General features: G+C 34.6%; 1 protein-coding gene across 2 annotated transcripts in view; it reads right to left on the bottom strand.

The window, feature by feature from the left end:
* Nucleotides 1–19,613, bottom strand: part of so (SIX homeobox 1 protein sine oculis) — a 37,824-nt gene that overhangs the window by 5,145 nt on the left and 13,066 nt on the right. For both annotated transcript variants that reach the window (XM_011067487.2, XM_087404115.1), the window contains exon 4: nucleotides 181–640. In XM_011067487.2, coding sequence (XP_011065789.1) covers nucleotides 181–640 — 460 coding nt within the window. The remainder of the gene's footprint in view (nucleotides 1–180; nucleotides 641–19,613) is intronic.

The following is a 19,613-nucleotide window of genomic DNA, read 5'->3' as shown; positions in this document are numbered from 1 at the left end:
TCCAGTTTCGTTGTCATAAAAAGACAATATATAACAATTTTTTCATTTTCAAAGAGAATGAGAAAAATAAAGTTAAAAAGAGTACTGCATTTTTCTATCCCTCTTGGTTTCGCTTTACGAAAAATTAAAGTAACGTATACGAGCAAGAAATAAACATTCAAGATTATTTCGTCGTCCTACCTGTGGATAGTATTGCATGTAATCTAGCTGACTTTTCTGTTGAGCGCAGCTAGGCGGTGGTGGTGGCAAGGTGGCGGCAGGATGGACTAAACCATGGGCGCCGTGAGTGCCCACCTGGATATGATGCTGTAATTGATGATGGAGGTTTCTCTTATCGTCGCCGCTTTCGCTACTCGTGTCGTGGTGCTGCATGTGTGGATGGCTCAAGGTCGAGCTGTGGCCTTGGTGATACGAATGCGGACTGGAAACTGAGACGGAAGCTGGTGGCGGAAGTTGGTACATGCTAGAGGTTTGCTGATGGTCCACCATTTGTTGCTGCTGCTGCTGTTGCTGTTGAACCGCGCAGGAAGACGGCTGTTGTTGCTGTTGCTGCTGGCCGGATTGCCGCTTCGTCTCGTCGCCACTCTCGCTGCTGGAATCCCCGAGACCTCCGCCGTGAGTTTTATCCTCCCTCTGGCCACTGAAATTGCAAAGCAGTGTGTGCCTTTCAAAAAAAAAAAAAAAAAACAGGTGGCCTTTTTGCGAAGATACTACGTTTCACATACAAAAAATTCCAAGTAAAAGACGGCAGGTTGAACACGAGTTGATTTTAAACAAATTGTTATGCTAATTACATCATTATTATACACCATGTTTAAGAGTTGTTATTTATTATGCTAATTATATTATCAAATGTAATCTTAAAAGTGTATTCCTCTCTTTTTTTTTTCTCTGTCTCTCTCTTCCTGTCTCATTATTTGTTCCTTTCTTATTTAAAAAAAATTAATTATTAATCCTTCTCATTACAAAAATTAAAATACCGATAATTAAGAGTGACATTAACTCTGTCTAGAAATTTATAATTACTTCGAAACAAATAATATATCGAATACTAAGTAAGCTGCGTAATTAAAAGTGATGCAAATTGTATAATATCAATATATATATATTTCGTCACCGATTCTCATTAGAGACATGTTCTCCATTATTCCATTATAAAGACATCCTAGGGGCATACTTTAATTGCATTCGCAGGCGCGAGCGTCACGTTTAAAGCAGCGAGTAAACCACCGATGCTGATCGGCGAAGCTTGGGAATCGAAATAATATCGCTTAAGATAACGCCGGTGTCGGTGTGTAAAGTACTGAGAAGAGGGTATATTCTGCTTTTTTCGTACTTGTGAATTAAGGGCGGGCACCGAGTGTAGGGAGGCAGAGTCTTAAAGAGATGTGTAGTGGAAAGGAAAAAGAGACGGAATAGGGAAAAAAAAAGTATGAGAAAAGGCGAGAGAGACGCTCTCGGCGTCTCGTAAACTCAATTTAGCAGCCTGGACCTCCTCGAAGCACGTGGGACCTACGGGCCCGACTGAACCCCCTTCACCTACCTCTCCTTCTATTCCTCTCCTTTTCTGTCTCCCTCAGTCTTTCCCACTTTCTCTTTGTCTATCTCCTCCAGGTACCAGCAATCGTTAAGCGCTTGTTTTACAAGTCGTTTAGACGTGAGACCGGTGATATCGCACTGTTCAAGGCAAGTGCTGCGACACTTGTCTATGGGGTGTTTCCGAGAACCGGTCTTTGATATGAGAGAGAAACTACCGGAGTGATAAGGGAGCACGGAAGATATCTGAACTCTCAAAATCATAGTCTCGAAGAACAATGCTGATAAAAGTTTCGCTTGCGACATATCGTCGCAAAATTTCTAGCAAACTTTAGAAAACTAAGATAAAGTGAAAAATTCAGATATTATATAATATTTTTCTCTCAGTATATATATATATATTGAATTTTTTAAATAGAGAATATTTTTTTCTAATTTAATGCTAATCGCGTTTGTTAATATATAAGAGAGCAAAAGTGTTTTAGCTAATGCCAAATTTAAATTCTGATAAGTCTACATATTTTGACATTGTAGCTATAAAAAAATCATCTCTGTCTGCCCTAAAGACGAGACGATTTAATACAAAATTTATACAGAATGGAAAACTAAACTCACAAGAAGATTATATTAATATCAGTCTCTATATAAAGACAAATTATACAATAATATATGATCGACAATAAGAGCAAATTCTATATACAATATATTAAAGGCAAAATGTACAGAACTGCCTCCATATTCATTTTTTTCATGTTATTCATTATTATCAGTCGTAGCTATATCGATTTCTTATAATTAATTTCATTACGAAAGTTACGATTTCTGATTAACTGTCATTTCTGTATAATCGTATAAAAATGAAACCCGGACGTATTGAAACAATGTAAGACCGAGTCTATCGTAAAGATCTTTGTACCACCCGTTACATAGGTAGAACCTATAACCGGACGGAGGTGTCCCCAGGTATGTCTTATCCGTCCGTAGATCGCGCAGTAAATTTATCCTCGTTGCGCTGCACGGCTACGAAAGAACAGAATCTTTCGGGTATTATTATTTTCATTAGGATTTGTGACTCATCGCGTGTAGGAGACATTTATTTCGAAGCCCCGCCATGACACTTATTCCGCGTCTCCAAGATCGACGCTTTTCTCTTCTTTTCTTTTCTTTCCTCCACGTGGAATCAAGAAGAAACAGAAAGAGAAAGAGAAATTTCTTAAATGTTGGAAGCTTCAACGATTTAACCCCCCAATGGGAATAATTAATAATTATCTCCGTGAAATTTGTCATTCTATTATCTTCGCGATAATCTTTAAATCAATTTTTGTCTCTGCTTTTTTTTAGATTTTTCAATGATATGCTAAATTCAATTACCATTTTTTTATCGTATATATGTATAAACCGATTGTAAAAACATGCATAAAATATCAAATAAAGAAGGAATATTCATTAATTTCAATAAAAGTGCTTACAATTAGCTAGTTGAAAATTATATTTTAATAAGATGTATTTAATTAATGGGAATAAATTTTATAATTCTAATATTTACATTATACATAAATTTTATATTATTATATTATATCATAAAGCAATATGTACAAAATTGCGTCATCATATTCATTTTTTTTTCACATTATCCATTAACGCAGTCGTAGTCAAATCTATTTCTTGAAATTGGTCTATCTATACGAAAGTTACAATTACTAATTAGCTGGGACGTCATTTCTGTATCATCGCATATAAGTATTTTGTAAAACATTACACAGTTGTAATTTTCGTCCTTTAAAACATTATACTTAATAACCATAAAAACAATAGATCAGATTTTTTTTTTTACTTTAGACATTCTGTTTTATGCTCGCATCGTCCGTGTCGAGATCAACGTCAAGGATTATAAAAAATGCCAGGAATTTGAAGAGATTTTATCTGTAGATTCTACGTGAGTCGCCGTTGTCTCACGAAAAATGTAGACGAATCGATCTCAGCGACCGCTACGGAATTTCGAAGTAAATCTTATTTACGGACCAGCCGATTAATAAAACTAGCCGCTCCTTCGTCGTTATCTTTCTTACACTGACCAGTGTCATAAAATTGGGATTAATGACTCAGCTACTTCATTGAAGATACAAGCAAATTTCTTTTTTTAACAAATTTAAATTATTTAAATTAGATAATGTTTATTATCATTATATTGGTTCATCTAGATTTTTGATAGATGCACTCTATCATATAATCCACTTATTTTAATATTATACTGAGAGAAAAAATTGCAATTACCATAATTTAACCACAATTTATAATCCTTTTCATACCAACCATACATTTTTTAATATATCTATAAATATGTATAATTATTAGGAGACAGGCAGTGTCTCGCTAAGTTATTACTAACTGTTATACCAGTAATAACAATAAAAATGGAGCGGTTATTACCATAATTATTTTACCATGCAATTACAGTCACAAATATACCAAATACTTTTGTCTCAGTGTATATTATGTTGAGCTCAAGTTTTAAATCTATATGTTCCGCGTAAATTTTAGAAGCGAAATTTAAGGATCACGTAACGTCGATCCAGCAAATTACGTTGCACGCCATGTGAGAGCAGTTTTACGAAAGGTGGTACCCTTTAATTGGATGGTGCAAATAACGCATAAATAACCAGAGAAACGTGATGCCGCCGCCGCTCATTCATGGAGGTCGACTATGGCGAGATGCCGTCTATATAGGGCGATGGGGGAAGGGAGGGAGGGGTATTAGCATAATTCCTAATTTAATTTCTCGATAAATTCCTGATCGCACGCTCGCCACGAAATGAGATGCTATCGCGGCACCACTAATTCGCGTCTAAGTTTATATCGCCTGGGACTGGCGCGGGGCCCGATAGCATCTTCCTCCCCTTTTGTCTCCCTGTCTCTTTCTTTCCATGCCGGGGCCTCCTCGTAAAATCGGATTATATCGGCTCTGTCGCCCCTGCGATGTCGCGTACTTTATTCCGGTTTGCGGTGCGATATCGTCGTCGGAAAACGAGTTTGCGGGGTCAGAGTGCGAGAGAAGACTTCTAACGAGTTCTGTTTTTCGCGTTTCCTTCCTGCGCTTTTCCGTACCGTTAAAAGTATCCTGGCGAATACTTGTACATTTTAAAAGCTCTATGTAAATATGTATATTGTTACATAAATTATATTGATATTGACATAATTATATAGATATTGTTGTAAAAAGAAGAAAATATTGTAGGCTACAGCAACAACTCCTCCTAAGAGATTGTTAGTTTAATTTAGCATTTTCTATATGTAACTATCGAATTTATTTTTCTCATTCCAAAAATCCCACGCAACCGTTTCGCTCTCGAAAAGAACGCCAGTTTCGCCCCCGGGATTACTTAACTCACTGAAGAAGGCAGAAAGGCAAACTCGGGGCCCGTAGAGCAAATTGAAAATCGGCTGACCCGTTTGTCGGCCTCGGGATTCCGAAGAAAAAACGGCGGATTTTCCTGAGGCTCTCTTGGCCTCGGAAGGTCTGTCCATTGCTCCCGGCAGGTGAGCACGTCGAGGAAGTTACTGGCAGCTGATTCCATAAACAGATAGGAAAGGAGAGTTTCCACAGCCTAAAATAATGGGGGGCAGCGTACCGTGTACACATCGTACGAATCTCTATTTGTAAACTACGGCTCTCGCCTCTCGGCCTTTACCTGCGGGATTCTCTCGGGCCCTGTGAAACGTCCGGGCGAATTTCTCGCGCGCGTGCAACGGATACGGGATCATCCGCGGAAAATTCACCAGCGCGAGAAAATCCGAGAATTATAGCCGATGCAATTTTGGCTGGTTTAATTTCCGGTGCTATAAACATAAATGTATTTTAAACTATATCGAACGTGTTTTCATTGCGACGCACACCAGAGGTCAAACATTCTTTCTGAGCGAGAATTGAATTTAGACTTAATGAAGAATAATAAAGAAATGCTAGAATTAAAAAAATTTAGATATATGGATACAGATTTGAAAATAATTTTGTTAAACAATCGAAATAATTATGTAGGAAGTTGACATTCTAGTAGTGTTTGAGTTTTTAAGTGTCCTATTACTTAAATAGTTCAACATATATTTAGTTAAATTTTAGGTACTTTGGCAAAATTATTTTTTCCATGTTAATACTAAAAAATTAATGTTCTTTTTTATGACAGATTATTATATCAGAAGATTCCTGAATTACGTAAAATCTACAAAGTATCTTCCAAGCAATTAATAATCATTTATGATTGTGAGTTATGTATTATATAAAGATTCTTGGCTCGTGTGTTGCGCGCATTTGTAATCATAAAGACTAACAAAATAATAATCTCAACAAAGTGGAGTTTCTCGAGTGAGAAATATATTTGAAGAAATACACGGAAGAATTACGATGATTCTCACTGACACGCCGGTTATTATTCTGATAATGAATGGCGCGTCCCGCGCCATTGCGCCATTTTATTTGTCGCGATTTCACACAATTCGACGATGGAACGTATCGATGTGCCAGAGAATTTGCGTTTTCATGCCAATTGTCGTACGCGCGATTCCGAAATACGAGGTCTACCTAAATACGAGGTCTACCTATTCAAGAATCAACATGCTCGGTATCGACAAACTATGCCAGAATACAGCAACTCACAGGTTCATCTTCTAGTAAGATAACTCATAAATTTTGATAAATGACAGCTATAAGTGCTTGAACTTGGCACTGACAACTGCTTTGTTAGCGCACAGGATAACGATGTTTATAATTTATTTACTTCTTGATCGAAGTAGAGATAATATTCTTACATTTCTTTTATATTATATAGTAATTTACATAAAAAGGAGGGGAAAAGAAGAAAGAAGAGAGAGAGAGAGAGAGAGAGAGAGAGAGAGAGAGAGAGAAAGAGAAAGAAGACGAAAAAAATCTCATTTAAATCAAACAGATATTAATAACAGCAATAAAATTTTATCAACTTAAAATCGATTTTTCCTTGAAGAGAATCCATCATTTTTTCACAAGTATACTTAATTTTTAACATTAAATAGTTCTCCAACTAATTCTAAGTTTGTATGACTCATGTAGTATTTTAACAGTCTAACAGATTAATAAAATATTACATGAGTCTGATAATTACATTTACCATCTAATAATGATGAAACTAAACTAACATCTAACCACTTAATCTAAATTAACGGTTGATTCAATATAAATAAAATGTACACATTCTGTATACATTGCTTCAATTATAATATAGAATTTTTCTCCAATATTACAATATAATATTGAATATTTTATATTATAAATTCACACATAGGATAAAATAGTACAATTCCAAATGAAATAATATTTAAATTTTCCAACTTTCAAAGAGTATAAATTTATTCCCTTGATATCTTTCAGTACCAATGAGAGGTGTGTACTAAATTTGAACGTTGGATTTAAATTTTATTTCGTTTAAAACTGGACCACTTTACCTTATTACAAACTACTATATAAATTTATGTATATTCACGTTCGTGTTAGAAAGAACGATTTTCGCACGGTGTGTGAAGACCTCGATAAAAAATGAAAGTCCCGTTTTATTTTTTTTCCTATTTGGACACGCCACCACGAAGCGATTGTGGTGGTCGTCTTGGTGGCCAGTCCAGCTTGCTGTTTTCCATAGATCTATCAGAGACGCGTCGTTATTTATAGCGGATCGACGAGATTCCCGCAGGTAAGAGCAGCATCCTCGCGCTCGGCGGTCGCGCGCCGCGGCGTTAAAACACTTTCGGTGTTTCGGGATTCTTTAATCCGGATTACGTCGGACCTACCGGTAGTTCTCGGCATACCGCGAGCGTGTCACAAGAGCGAACGGATCTCTCTGTCATCGTCTCGTCAGGACGTCGCGCACTCATTACCGGGACGAAAGGATTTAATGAATGGATTTAATCCCGGAAGAAGCGCCGAAGAAGGGACACCCAGCGTGAATTTTTGACCTTCGAAATATCCCTGTGAAGTTTAGTGCGTGTGGAAGGGAAGAGTTTCTTATCGGTCCTTCGATACGGCAAGGTTAAAGATCGTAATGTGTTATTATAAAGTATATATAAGTATGTTTTATTTATTTATTTTGGAGATTCTATAATTTTATGCAAATTAATTTTTCTTTACTTCTCCTTATTGGAAAATTTAATCACTTTCAATGTAGAAAATATAAGAAAGTACCAAAGTATAAAAACAAATATTATTATAATAGCAGATTTGCTTTACAAATTTTTTGCTATATTCTTAATATTGTTCGTTATACTCCGTGTATTTTTCAATTCGATCTCGCGAATACAGAGAATTTAAAATTTCATTCAAATCAAGAAACGTTCGTCATTAATATTAAAGCTAACGAAAATGTAAAAAACAAATAAAGATGAATGAAATTTTATTTTAGAGATGTATATGGGATAAATAAAATTTTCCTTAGCGGAGAGTTAATTAACGAAGAATTTGGGATCGTCTACATTTATTAAAATATTTTGTCAAATTATTAAAATACTAAACCGTAATCAGATATCTTATAGTTCAGTGTTGACAAATATTTTATGATTAGATAAAGAAAAGAATAGAATGCTTAAAATGATCTAAATCCATACTTTTTTACATGTATTCTAAATTGAATATGTATCTCAAATTAGCCAATTATATAGTCGTTACGTTCCTTTACAAATCGAAGCAAGCTCGCGCGTCGATCGAAGAGGATGAACGTCCAACCGCAAGACGCCACAAAGGACTCGTCTGAGATTGAAAGGCGCCACTGAATGCGCAATGCCTTTCGTCCCAATGAAAAAAAAAAAGGGGGAAAAACATGTAAGAGTGGGAAAGAAAGAGACAGAGGAAAGGAGGGCACAGCCATGTTGGATCGTCTCAGCCATTTTTGAGGACGAAAAAAAGGCGGGATAGGGGCTCGCTTCGTGAAAACCGCTTTGAAGAAGACCACGTCAAATCTGACAGCTCGCGGGAAGGGTCCACATATGGGCACGTAAGGGCCGAAAGGGCCCGCCTCGTCCCCGTTGCTGTTGAAAAAGAACGAACCGCTCGGCTCCCCTCTCCGTACTCCCGCGATCACCCGTCTTTTCCTCTTCTCCTTGTTCAGAATCGTGGGGGACAGAGGGGCATTCATTCATGCACGCATTCCCAGAATGCAACGTGCGTGCGAGTGTGTCCGGTACATGCATGGGACCCTTGGAAGGGGCGGAGGGATATGGCAGAGAGGAGAACGCGAGTACCGTCTACCATGACGCGGATATCTGCGAGATCGGAAAAGTGTCGAACCAAAAAATACATAGAGTATGACAAAAGTATTAAAAATATATTAGTTATAGCAGAAAATTTATAAAAAAAAACATCGGCAATTATAATATTTGCTTTTAACAGCATTTTCTTATATTTCCTATATCAAAAGTGAATGAATTCTTCCATTGAGAAAGAAGTACAGAAAATTGCACTGTAGAATGTGCTTCTAAACAAAAATAAATGAATAAATAAAAAACTTAATAAATAAAAAATACAAACTTATATATATAGTAGGTATACAGCAGTTGAAGATGATTTAATGTACGAATTATAAGTATGGATATTTCCCGCATATATAATAAAGCAGATTTAGTTAAAAAATGGGAAAGTATTCATATTAATATAATAAAGTATAATAAATTCTCATTTCAATAATTATAAAAATAAAGTAATTTTGCTAGTTCTTGGAACCTAATCATTTTGATCTGATATAACACGATTATGCACGAGATTTGGGGGCCTTTATTCTGTAATTCTTAATAACAGTAATGTAACTTAATAACAATATAACGATAACATTACAGTAATTAAGAGTTAGAATAGGGACTTTTAATCTGAAAGTGCAATGAATGTATACATATATCGTATTTTTTTTTTCTTTAGAAATTGACACAGAGTTTCAGAAAAATGAATATTCTTTCGTGAAAATTGCATAAGCCAAGAGTCGCTTCGACCTTGACGAGGTTGAACCGCGCCCAATTCCCGCATACGACATGCAACGGAAGTCGTGGAAAATCGTTTGAACGTCTGAGCGATTTCCTTGAGCCTGTCTGTCTCGTCTCTCTCATGAGACTTGTTAAGGTTGCACAACGAGGTTGCCGAATGCGTTCTTGATGTAGAAATATAAACGAATGCAGAACTGCACATAGTAGGCGAGTAGTATCGATAAACATCACGATTAGAGAATCCCGACGAAAATATGCAGATTTTAAAAACATTCAATTATTTTGTAATTATTTTATTTTTAATCACTTTTAAATTATTTTTAATAAAATGTAATTATTTTTATATAATCGGATACAAATAATTAATAAAATTATTTTAGTGCTATAAATGTAGTCAATTTTAAGAATACTTTAAGGTACAAAGATTGAAAATTCTCTCTCTCTCTCTCTCTCTCTCTCTCTCTCTCTCTTGTCCTCTGTGTTACAGAAATCCAGATGACATTTATGATAATCCATCGCTTAATTCATCGCTTTAATTGTGTCATAATGCAGTGTTTAGCGTGTGTACGTTGGATTAATTAACGCGAATGATTTGACATTTAGAGTCCAGAACTTGGAAGCGGATACGGCAGTAGCGGCTACGACACACAGCGTTGAAGCGAGTTTTCTGATTACAGACACGGGCAGCGCGCTGCCCAGACACCGTGCCCGCTGTAACCGTAAACCAGGGAATGGTACCAGTATTCGTGGCTATTTCGGGGCCACGTCGGCGCTACGATTTGAACGAGTGTCTCCTTCCGCTTGACCCGAAAGCATCTTTATTCGCTTGCAAAAATTTACACGACGGTTCGCGTCGTTCGCGGAGAAAGCGAAATATCAAAGAACACGCCTTCGGATACATACGCGGTGCATTATGCCATCAATCCATCGAGATTTTTCCGAATAATTCATAACTCCGGGATGTAATAATAACAGTTACTTTCATCAAAATCAATACACGCTCGCCAATACACGAACAAAATGGTATCGAATGTAAATTAATTAAAAAGAAAAATGAACGAATTTTAATGCACTGTAAAATATATTTAACGCAAGTTAAATGTTTGAAATCATCTTATACATCACTTCATAACGTAATACAATCAATGCGAAATAGAAAGTATTCATATTCATATAATAAAATCGAATATTCCAAAGGATCGAATGTCTAAATTATATAATTCATGAATTTTAGAATAAGAACAGAAATTTGATTACCTATTGAGACAGAGGAAAGTTGCTGTTGCTTAAAATATTCCGCTTTTTTTTTTTTTTTTTTAAAGAAACATGTTACCGTTTGCTTGTATTATATAATATTATCGATTCAAAAAAATCTGTTTTGACAACATTTCGAGCCTTCGAGTGATTATTGAGGCCGCAGGCAAAGTTAGTCAGTTGGACGCCATGTCGAAAGTACCTTAGGGCGTACCGGGTGTACGAAGGGCGAGGTAAAGTAGCGCCACCCTCTTTGTGTCACCGACGAGTCTCTGCTTTTCAGAAGGAGTCAATATTGGCGTAGCCACCCCTGTCTCTAACCCTTACCGACCACCCTCGCGGCCGTTACCGCCCTTTCGACGCCGATTCTCCCATCTGTCTCATTCTACATCCGGCAAAAGTACACTGTCCCTTCCAGAAAACTCGCTACTTGGATTATTTTTAACCCTCTTGTCTGCGAATCGATACTCGCGGTTAATCAACCGCCGGATAATCGATTAAACAAAATTATCCCGCAAAATTTGATGAAGTGTATGCAGAAAATGTATGAAAGCGCGAACTTACTTTCCATCTTGAAGATCAAGAATGTAGATATTATATATATATATATATAATAAATGTTACATATTTAGCCATCAGAATGTCTATGCGATCCAACGCTCGAAAGTTATCATGAAATATTAAAAGATATTAAAACACGAGTAAGACGGATTAATCGGAATTAATAAAGGAATATAAAAAATTTTTTTTCATTTATTAATCTCGATTGATCTGTCTTATTCGCATTTTATTAAATTTTGCACAACATTGCGTAAGCAGTAAAATAATGATTGAAAATTTAATATTTAATATTCATAAAAGGTTTAATAAAAGATACACGTATTGTTCAATCAGGTGAAAAATATGTTAGCAATATTAAACATTAAAATCGTAATTGCGTATCACATTTCATTTTTATTCCATATTATTGCGTAACTTCGCAAAAAGTTCAGCATTGTAGATATGTATTTTTACACTATTACGCAGTAAATCCATCGAGTACTGAAATTCAATCTTTTTATCTCAACTTGATGATGACTATTATTATAATAATATAAAATACTTTTAAAAGTTTCCTAAAAATATCTTTTATGCACAGAAATTTTTAATTTAATTTTTAAATTGTCTAACTTTTTATTGTAGAATAAAGCTAGTCTATTATACAGAATTTACCAACATAATTATGATGGTCATAAATAAGAAATTTTAATATTTTTCAAAAATATAATTGTTAAATATTACTACCTACGCTTATTAATTATACTTCTTTGTTTTATTCAAATATACATTGAAGAAAAATATATTTATGTTTATCAATACATTTGCTTTATAACATACTGAAATTTTTACATTTTAATAAATCCGAGTAATGTCGAAGATTTTTGTATATTAGATAAATGCTTTAAAAAATCATTAATATTATAACAATATTTAAAATAATAATTTATTTAGGAAATTAAATAATTGTAAAACTAAACAGTTTTTTTATACACATATATTTATATAAGAAAGAATTTTTTCGCGGTTTGTTGCAAAGATATTCGAAAAAGATGTATGAAATATCAGATAGATTTAATTTGGGTAATTAAATTTATCAAAACTTTTCAGTCTTACATTTAGGGCTCTATTCTGTAATCCTTAGTGAATGATTATAATCATTAATAAAGACTCTTTTTTTTTATTCTATAACAACAAAATAGCGATAAAAATCTCGTACACTCAATAATAACTCAACTGTTGTTTGAGTTTACGATAATTTTGTTACCAATAAGTTTGATGTTAATGAATAATAATAGTCATTTGTAGAAAAGAGAAAGTTCGTTCGATAATATCATATCGTAAGGATTACAAAAATCTTTACAAGACAAAGGTCTTTAGTCTTGCAATTATCCCGATTGATTTTTTTGCAATAACCTTTGTACATGCAACAACAATTGTCACTTCTGAAATATACGCAGCTTGTGTGTGATCTATTATGCCGCCCTTCTTTGTTCACGCGTAGAATTTTACGACGGTGATACGGCGGATCATCGAGTCCAGTTCGTAGAAAACGTCAGAAGAACCGCACACGTCGCCCGATAAAACGTCGCCACAAACAAACGCGGTGAGCAGCCGAGCGCGTGTTTTTCGCTTATGCGGCGCGAATAAAACGTCCGTCCCTAATCTAATCTAATCTAAAGTGGACAATCTCTGACGGCCGACAAATGAGAGAGACGTTAATCTTACTGCCAGTAGTTTCCAAGCGATGATCATGGAGCGTGTTTAGAGTTTCGTCATTAATCCGGAATAAGCGCAGAGTTCCTTTCATGTAGAATGTTTCCTGACTTAATAACTTATCAATCTTACTGTTGCACAAAAAGCTCGAGTTTTTAAAAAAATTTAATAAATTAAAAACCTATTCCACGAGCTTTTCGTGTTTACACAAAATTAATTGTTTAATTTGATTTAATTTAATACATGTACAAAAATTACTGAATAACGCCGGAAGGAAACTAAACTTCCCTCGGCGATGGAAAGAAGGGAAATAGCTGAGTTATATTAAGTGTTACATGAAAATTATATTAATTTGTATATATAATTGTACAAAATTAATCGCGATGATATTAATCTGTCTGACCGATGTAGCAACATAAATCTAAAATTTCATGAAATTTCTATATTTTACAACGCGATTGATCGATCGAATCGAGGTCAACGCCGACAGGAGTCATCGATTGGATCGGTCCGGGAGAGACGACTTAAATTTTAACAACAAATCGATCACATGGGATAAGATTGTCGGCCGACTGGAAATAACGTCCCTTACTACAATATATGTTCTCTTCCTCCATTTTTCTCTCCGCGCTGTCGGATGAAGGGGGCGAACGAGAACGGAGGCGAGGGCGAGAGCGAGGGCGAGGGTTCGAGGGTTGGTACATTAGCAATGTTTTGTTGACACTGGAGAACAACGACGAAGCCATTACTGGCTTCTGCCAGCGTGATATAGCCCTTCGATCCATCGAGCAAACCGGCGAACGGCAAACTCGCTATAAGAGAGACTGCTCGGTCTCTTTTTATCATCGAGACGTCATTGTTGTAAAACTATTTTCTGCATTTTTATAGCGTTTTCCATTATATAGAAAAACTAGTGCACACTAATGCAATTAAATGCAAATTAATTTACACATTTTCATTATTAATAAATAATTTAACCCTTTTATTCTTTTTTATGTATTCTTGTCACGATAGCTTCATACTAATAAAAGGATTAAATTATTTATTAACGCGTGTTTAGAGTTTAGCCATTAATTTGGAATAAGCGCAGAGTATCCTTTCATGTAGAATGTTTCCTGATTTAATAACTTACCAATCTTACTCTGTTATGTAAACACAAAAAGCTCAAGAAAGTTTAAAAAAAAATTAATAAATCAAATTAAATTAAATTAAATAAATTTAAAACTATTTCTCGAGCTTTTTGTGTTTATACAAAATAAATATGTAAACCGATTTACACTCAATTGTACCAGTACTGCACTAGTTTTTCCAATGGAAAAGATTAACAATAATTTTCACATTTAGAGATCTGTATATTTTTTTTGTATTTGAAAACTTTGGCATTGCTTGAATTACGATGATGACTTTTGCAATTTATAATTCTCATTTAGAAATCAGAAATGAAAGTAAAATTATTTTTAAAAATGCCAACCAAGCTTCTTTCTGCTTCAAATATCTTCTCGTTTTAATTTAACCTTTAATCACCTTTTTGATATAACATAACCGGTTTTTTTTCCAATGCTTTTCTAATACTTTCTCCATTGCTTATAATTTTTTATTAATCAAGATATTTGCTTAGTTAGGTATATTTCTTAATATCTAGGTATATTTCCTAATATCTATTTCGATTAAATAATTTTTTTATAATATATTCATTTTTATAAAAGTTGTAGCAATCGAATTGATTATCAATGTATTGTTCTCATAGGCATGTAATGTTCTAATCAGATTATATAGAAATTGTTGAGATTGGTCAACTGAAAATTGGTCGATCAAAGCAAAGTTGATTCAAGATTGATTTTCTTTCTTCCAATTGAAATTCCAATTCAATCTCAATATCAATCTTTATAGTCTTGATATGGGCTTGAGGACTTAAAAATCATTCAACTGAAGAATAATAAATTCGAAATACGATAAGTTGGAGAGCGATTGTGGGATGTCCATACATTGGTTTTTATTTATTTCCGCGGCGCCACGAGATGTTGCTCTCTTAGCCCTTAGCCCATCGCTCATAAAGTTAGGTCCCTTCATCGTGACTCTAACTGCGGGACTAGCGCGACGATAATAAAGACGTTTTAAGCGCCATATACAAGCGCGGCCGCTCTCGCAGAGAGAAAGTGAGAGAGCAAAAAAAAAATATACAGCGGGACCAGTGCGTGCAGTCGGGAGTTTATTTTTGACTGCGAAGAGAATGGGAGGCACAATGCACTCGCGGATGCACCGGCGTCCATATTCCCGTCTCTTCCCGCCACCTTTCTGTGGCTCTATTGTTTGTCGTTTTGACAATGATCGAAATCGACGCGTTTTAAGTGTCGTACATATACAACGGCGCCTACAAACAAGGATCGCAGCGCGAAACGTGCAGCATTTATTTTTCAAGCCGAGCGATAGAATCGATATTCGAAAAAAAAGAGCCGACTGACCGACTGTTTTTCAAATCTTCGAGTGCAACATGATGCTGCCGAAAATGCTGTAACTGTAGCGCTTTTTTTATATTCATCACGAAAACGTGTCATTGGCTGCATTCAGGAAAAGTAACTTTACAACTGTTATAAAATTATAATATGATTGTCATTTATACATTTAGAAACAGTGAAGAATGAAGGAAAAGAACGAATCATATTAAAAAATCTTACAAATGTAAATCTGCTTTTTTTATTGAACACAGCCATTCCGAAGGAACACACAAAAATCAACAAAAAATTAAAATGACTTTATCTTGATTTTTAATGTTAACAAACAATCAAATTTTATAATTTAAATCATCATTTTGATTTTGTCTTGACTTGGTGTGTTTCTTGGGTTGTGCTAGTCGATCTCTCGTTTACGAGGAAGACTCATGAAACCTAATCTGTATATTAATCTGTAAGTAGCTAGGTGATAACATGGGATGTTTAGAGAGCACCCCCTAAAAATCGTATATTTATATTTATATTTTTCAATAATATATATAGAATTAAATACATTATGTACCCATTTAAAGAACATTTTGATTGAAGTATCTAAAAATTTAGCTAAATATAGATAATTTATTGGTCTATTAAAATAATTACGCAAGAATTTCAAGCATGAGTACTGCTGCAAGAAAATTTTCAGCCAAAAACTTTTTTTTCGTATTTATTTTTGAGATAAACGAATGTAAAAATAAAGAACTTCAAAACTTTTAGACAATACTTTTCATTTTCCTTTTCCAGAGAGAGAGAGAGAGAGAGAGAGAGAGAGAGAGAGAACAAAGTTTTTAAAATAATTGTGCAAAGATATATTGTGGCAACATGTATTTAAAAATTAGGAAAAAAAAGTGCGACAATATACTATCTAAATTCTTTGAAAGAATCTGACTTTAAAGAATGAATTCTACCATTTTTTTAAGAAAGACATTCCAGGGATTCTTTAAAAATGAGATTCCACACCAAAGAATTTAAAGAGTACGTACAAAATCTTCTTGTGCATTGTATATATAGCTTCTTACAATAGGGATTGTGACCTGTGATTTCCTATTTGTGAGCTATGTAAACACATACGTCATTGCCATATCGCTCTCCATTGTCAGATATTATCTATATTATTTTTAGCCTAACCGCCGAAGTGATCATCCGGCGGACTAAAGTAGCGCCGAAGGCTCTCCTCCTTCATGCTGCAACGCGACACCGTACGCACCGTCGGAAAATTTCGAGAAGCGACAGGGACGCGCATGGATTATCCGGCGCCGTCGCCGACATCTTAATCAGCATCACCGCGCGTTATCTCACGTTTGGGCGATACACGCACGTTCCGTTGTCATCGGACACTGAGTACTGAGAACAGCGGTTCCGTTATCGTCGACAGTGATGCAATTGCAACGACGTTTCGCCGTTGACACACTGCATCGTCATCGTGCTTTGTGCGTTTCTCAAAGTGCAGCGGATGCACTTTGGCACAGTTGGATTGGATGCTGACGAGACTTTGTATCTCTAATACATGCTCGCCGTGAATCGACCAGCGCAAATAATCTAACCGCTGATTACGGTCGAAGAAGTCCTCTCCCTCTCTCTTATCGGAGCCAGTCCTGATTTTTCGGTATGCAAAACAGTCGTGGCATACTGCACGACTTTTTATCTCGATCGAGTCTCATTGTTTAAAGTTTGTTATGGCAGGAAGAGAGAGAGAGAGAGAGAGAGAGAGAGAGAGAGAGAGAGAGAGAGAGAGAGAGAGAGAGAGAGAGAGGAGAGAAAGAGAGCGGCCCATGAGGACTAAGCTTATACGAGTATTATGGGCGTTTCGAGAATCCACTGTGTTTAGATCGACCTTATCTTCCGCGCGATTTGAAGCTTATATACTTCCGCTCGGTTACGCTCTGTGCCGATAATTATGGCCAACCGATATCAATTAATTCGGCCGTTTACGACTCGAGAGCGCATAATCGTTATCTTTCTACATAAATTGCTACGTAGATGTAAAAAGAGCGATAAATAAAAATTGAATTACGAATTAATGTTGGTAATATTGCTACACTATTATTATTATAATTATTGTATATCGTCATTATATAGTCGAATATATTATATTTCATGTTTTTAATTTTCATTACATGATACATTTCATATCTAACGTTAATTATTCTCTATCAATTAACGCTTGATAGTAAATGCGTTAAACACTGTGTGTAAATAATTCATTATCGACATTCATTTTGCAACCCTTTTTTGAACGGTCTGTATTTTATTGAGCGTGCGCATTATATCTTATCGAAACGAGATAGTTAAATCGTTCGATAACAACTCCCGGGGGAGGACTATAGTACCCTGTATTTGACGTTTTTTTGTCGGTTGCAGACGCCCATGAGACGCCCCTGTCCCGAGAGGATCGTCGGGACGCCGCCCCTGCATACGCGAAAGATTATTCACTTAATTTTTGACTGTGTTCTCATTAAACAATTACATAATTGTAATTCTCGGCCGTAATTCTCGAACACGTATTATTTGTTTCGTTATTACAAACATTACTAGAAATAAGAATAGAAAATTTTTTTTTATTGTCAATTCATTACGGGAATCAAAAGAATTCATGTATTTTAACTCGATACAATATTAGAAAATATGTATAAGCACAATTATTAAGTTTATTAAGTTTCTTTGTCTTCTCAGATAATTTAAGAATTTAAATCGTATAAATACATACAAATTTTAGAATATTTTAAATTAAATTTGATTATTGAAATGAAATTATATAGATTGGTATAATTTAAAATCACTAAAAAATTATTATGATACAACAATTATGAAACTAACTATTATATTTATAATATCTGAGATTTGTTACATTCCGTTTTAGGATTACAGTATAAAGATTTGAAATGGCAATAATTCGAAGTATTGACTTTTTATTTTTTAGTGACCTTATTTCAGAGTGCCTAATTACGTTAATTAAAAAAAATAGACTGGTTGCCAAAATCTGTTTTCTGCTCAATTAAAAATTTTAACTACATCTTTAATTATTAAATATCACTGCTACTTGAATATTAAAATATCAATTCAATCTAAATATCGATTCTAGCAAATGAACCATCGGCAAAAAGTTATATATACATATGTATGAGACATTAAACGAGATATGTTGTTCGAAAAATATGAGAGTTTATTCGACAAATCTCTTTTATGTCTTTATTAGATAAAATCTGTCTACTATTAAAGAATTTCTCGATCCTACATTCGATAAATCAAAATAGTTTTGAGCTGAGTAAACATATTTTACTTTGTTGTAAAAAATCTATTGTGTTATGAAACTGTAAATACTTTTTTCTTGAAATAATATTTTTCTATAGTATCATTATGATTTATCAACTACAATATCAGAATTGCCTTTTTAACTATTTACGATTAAACTTTTTATAAATTAAGCTTAAATACTACTAGAAAAATTATTTATTCTCATAAAAAAGATCTCTGTAAAAAAAGATCATTTTTGTAAAAGTATTTTGTGTTGCTATTTTGTCAATATTTTTTTCAATTTTATAGATTGAATCGATAAAGATTTTATTTTTTAAAAATTCGATTTGTTATAAAAATTTGTTGTTTGTACTATTAAATCGCAGTAAAAGAAAAAAGATTTTTCTTTAAGTACTGATCTGTTATTTTTTATTAAATAATCGTTCATATTCGTTATCATAATTTGCAAGTGATTTCCTGCATTTATACATATTTTTATACGTTCAAAGATTTTGTCTTCTCAATGTTTTAAAATTTATCATTGTTATCATCCTCAGCTAATATGGACATAAAATCCATCGTCATCTATTAAACAAAATATGTTTTCTACTAACATTAGCGCTTCTATAATATACCTATATTAATAGAAGCGTCAGCGATATCTTCTATCGAAGGATGCATGGATCCGATCGATCCATGTGAATCGTGGACGCATTTTCTCGTGAGGGAAGGAAGTGGGAAGCACTATTATGGCAGGACCAGTACACACATCATGTCACGGGGAACGTATCGAATTTCTTATGGCTTCTGTATATTCCCATGGCAGGAGGTCAGAGATGCATGTCTACGAGGTGTTCGCGA

Source organism: Acromyrmex echinatior, chromosome 3 (genome assembly GCF_024713525.1).
Source record: "Acromyrmex echinatior isolate Ae372 chromosome 3, ASM2471352v2, whole genome shotgun sequence".
In the NCBI taxonomy this organism is placed as follows: Eukaryota; Metazoa; Arthropoda; class Insecta; order Hymenoptera; family Formicidae; genus Acromyrmex; species Acromyrmex echinatior.
This window is presented reverse-complemented; position numbering and strand designations above follow the sequence as displayed.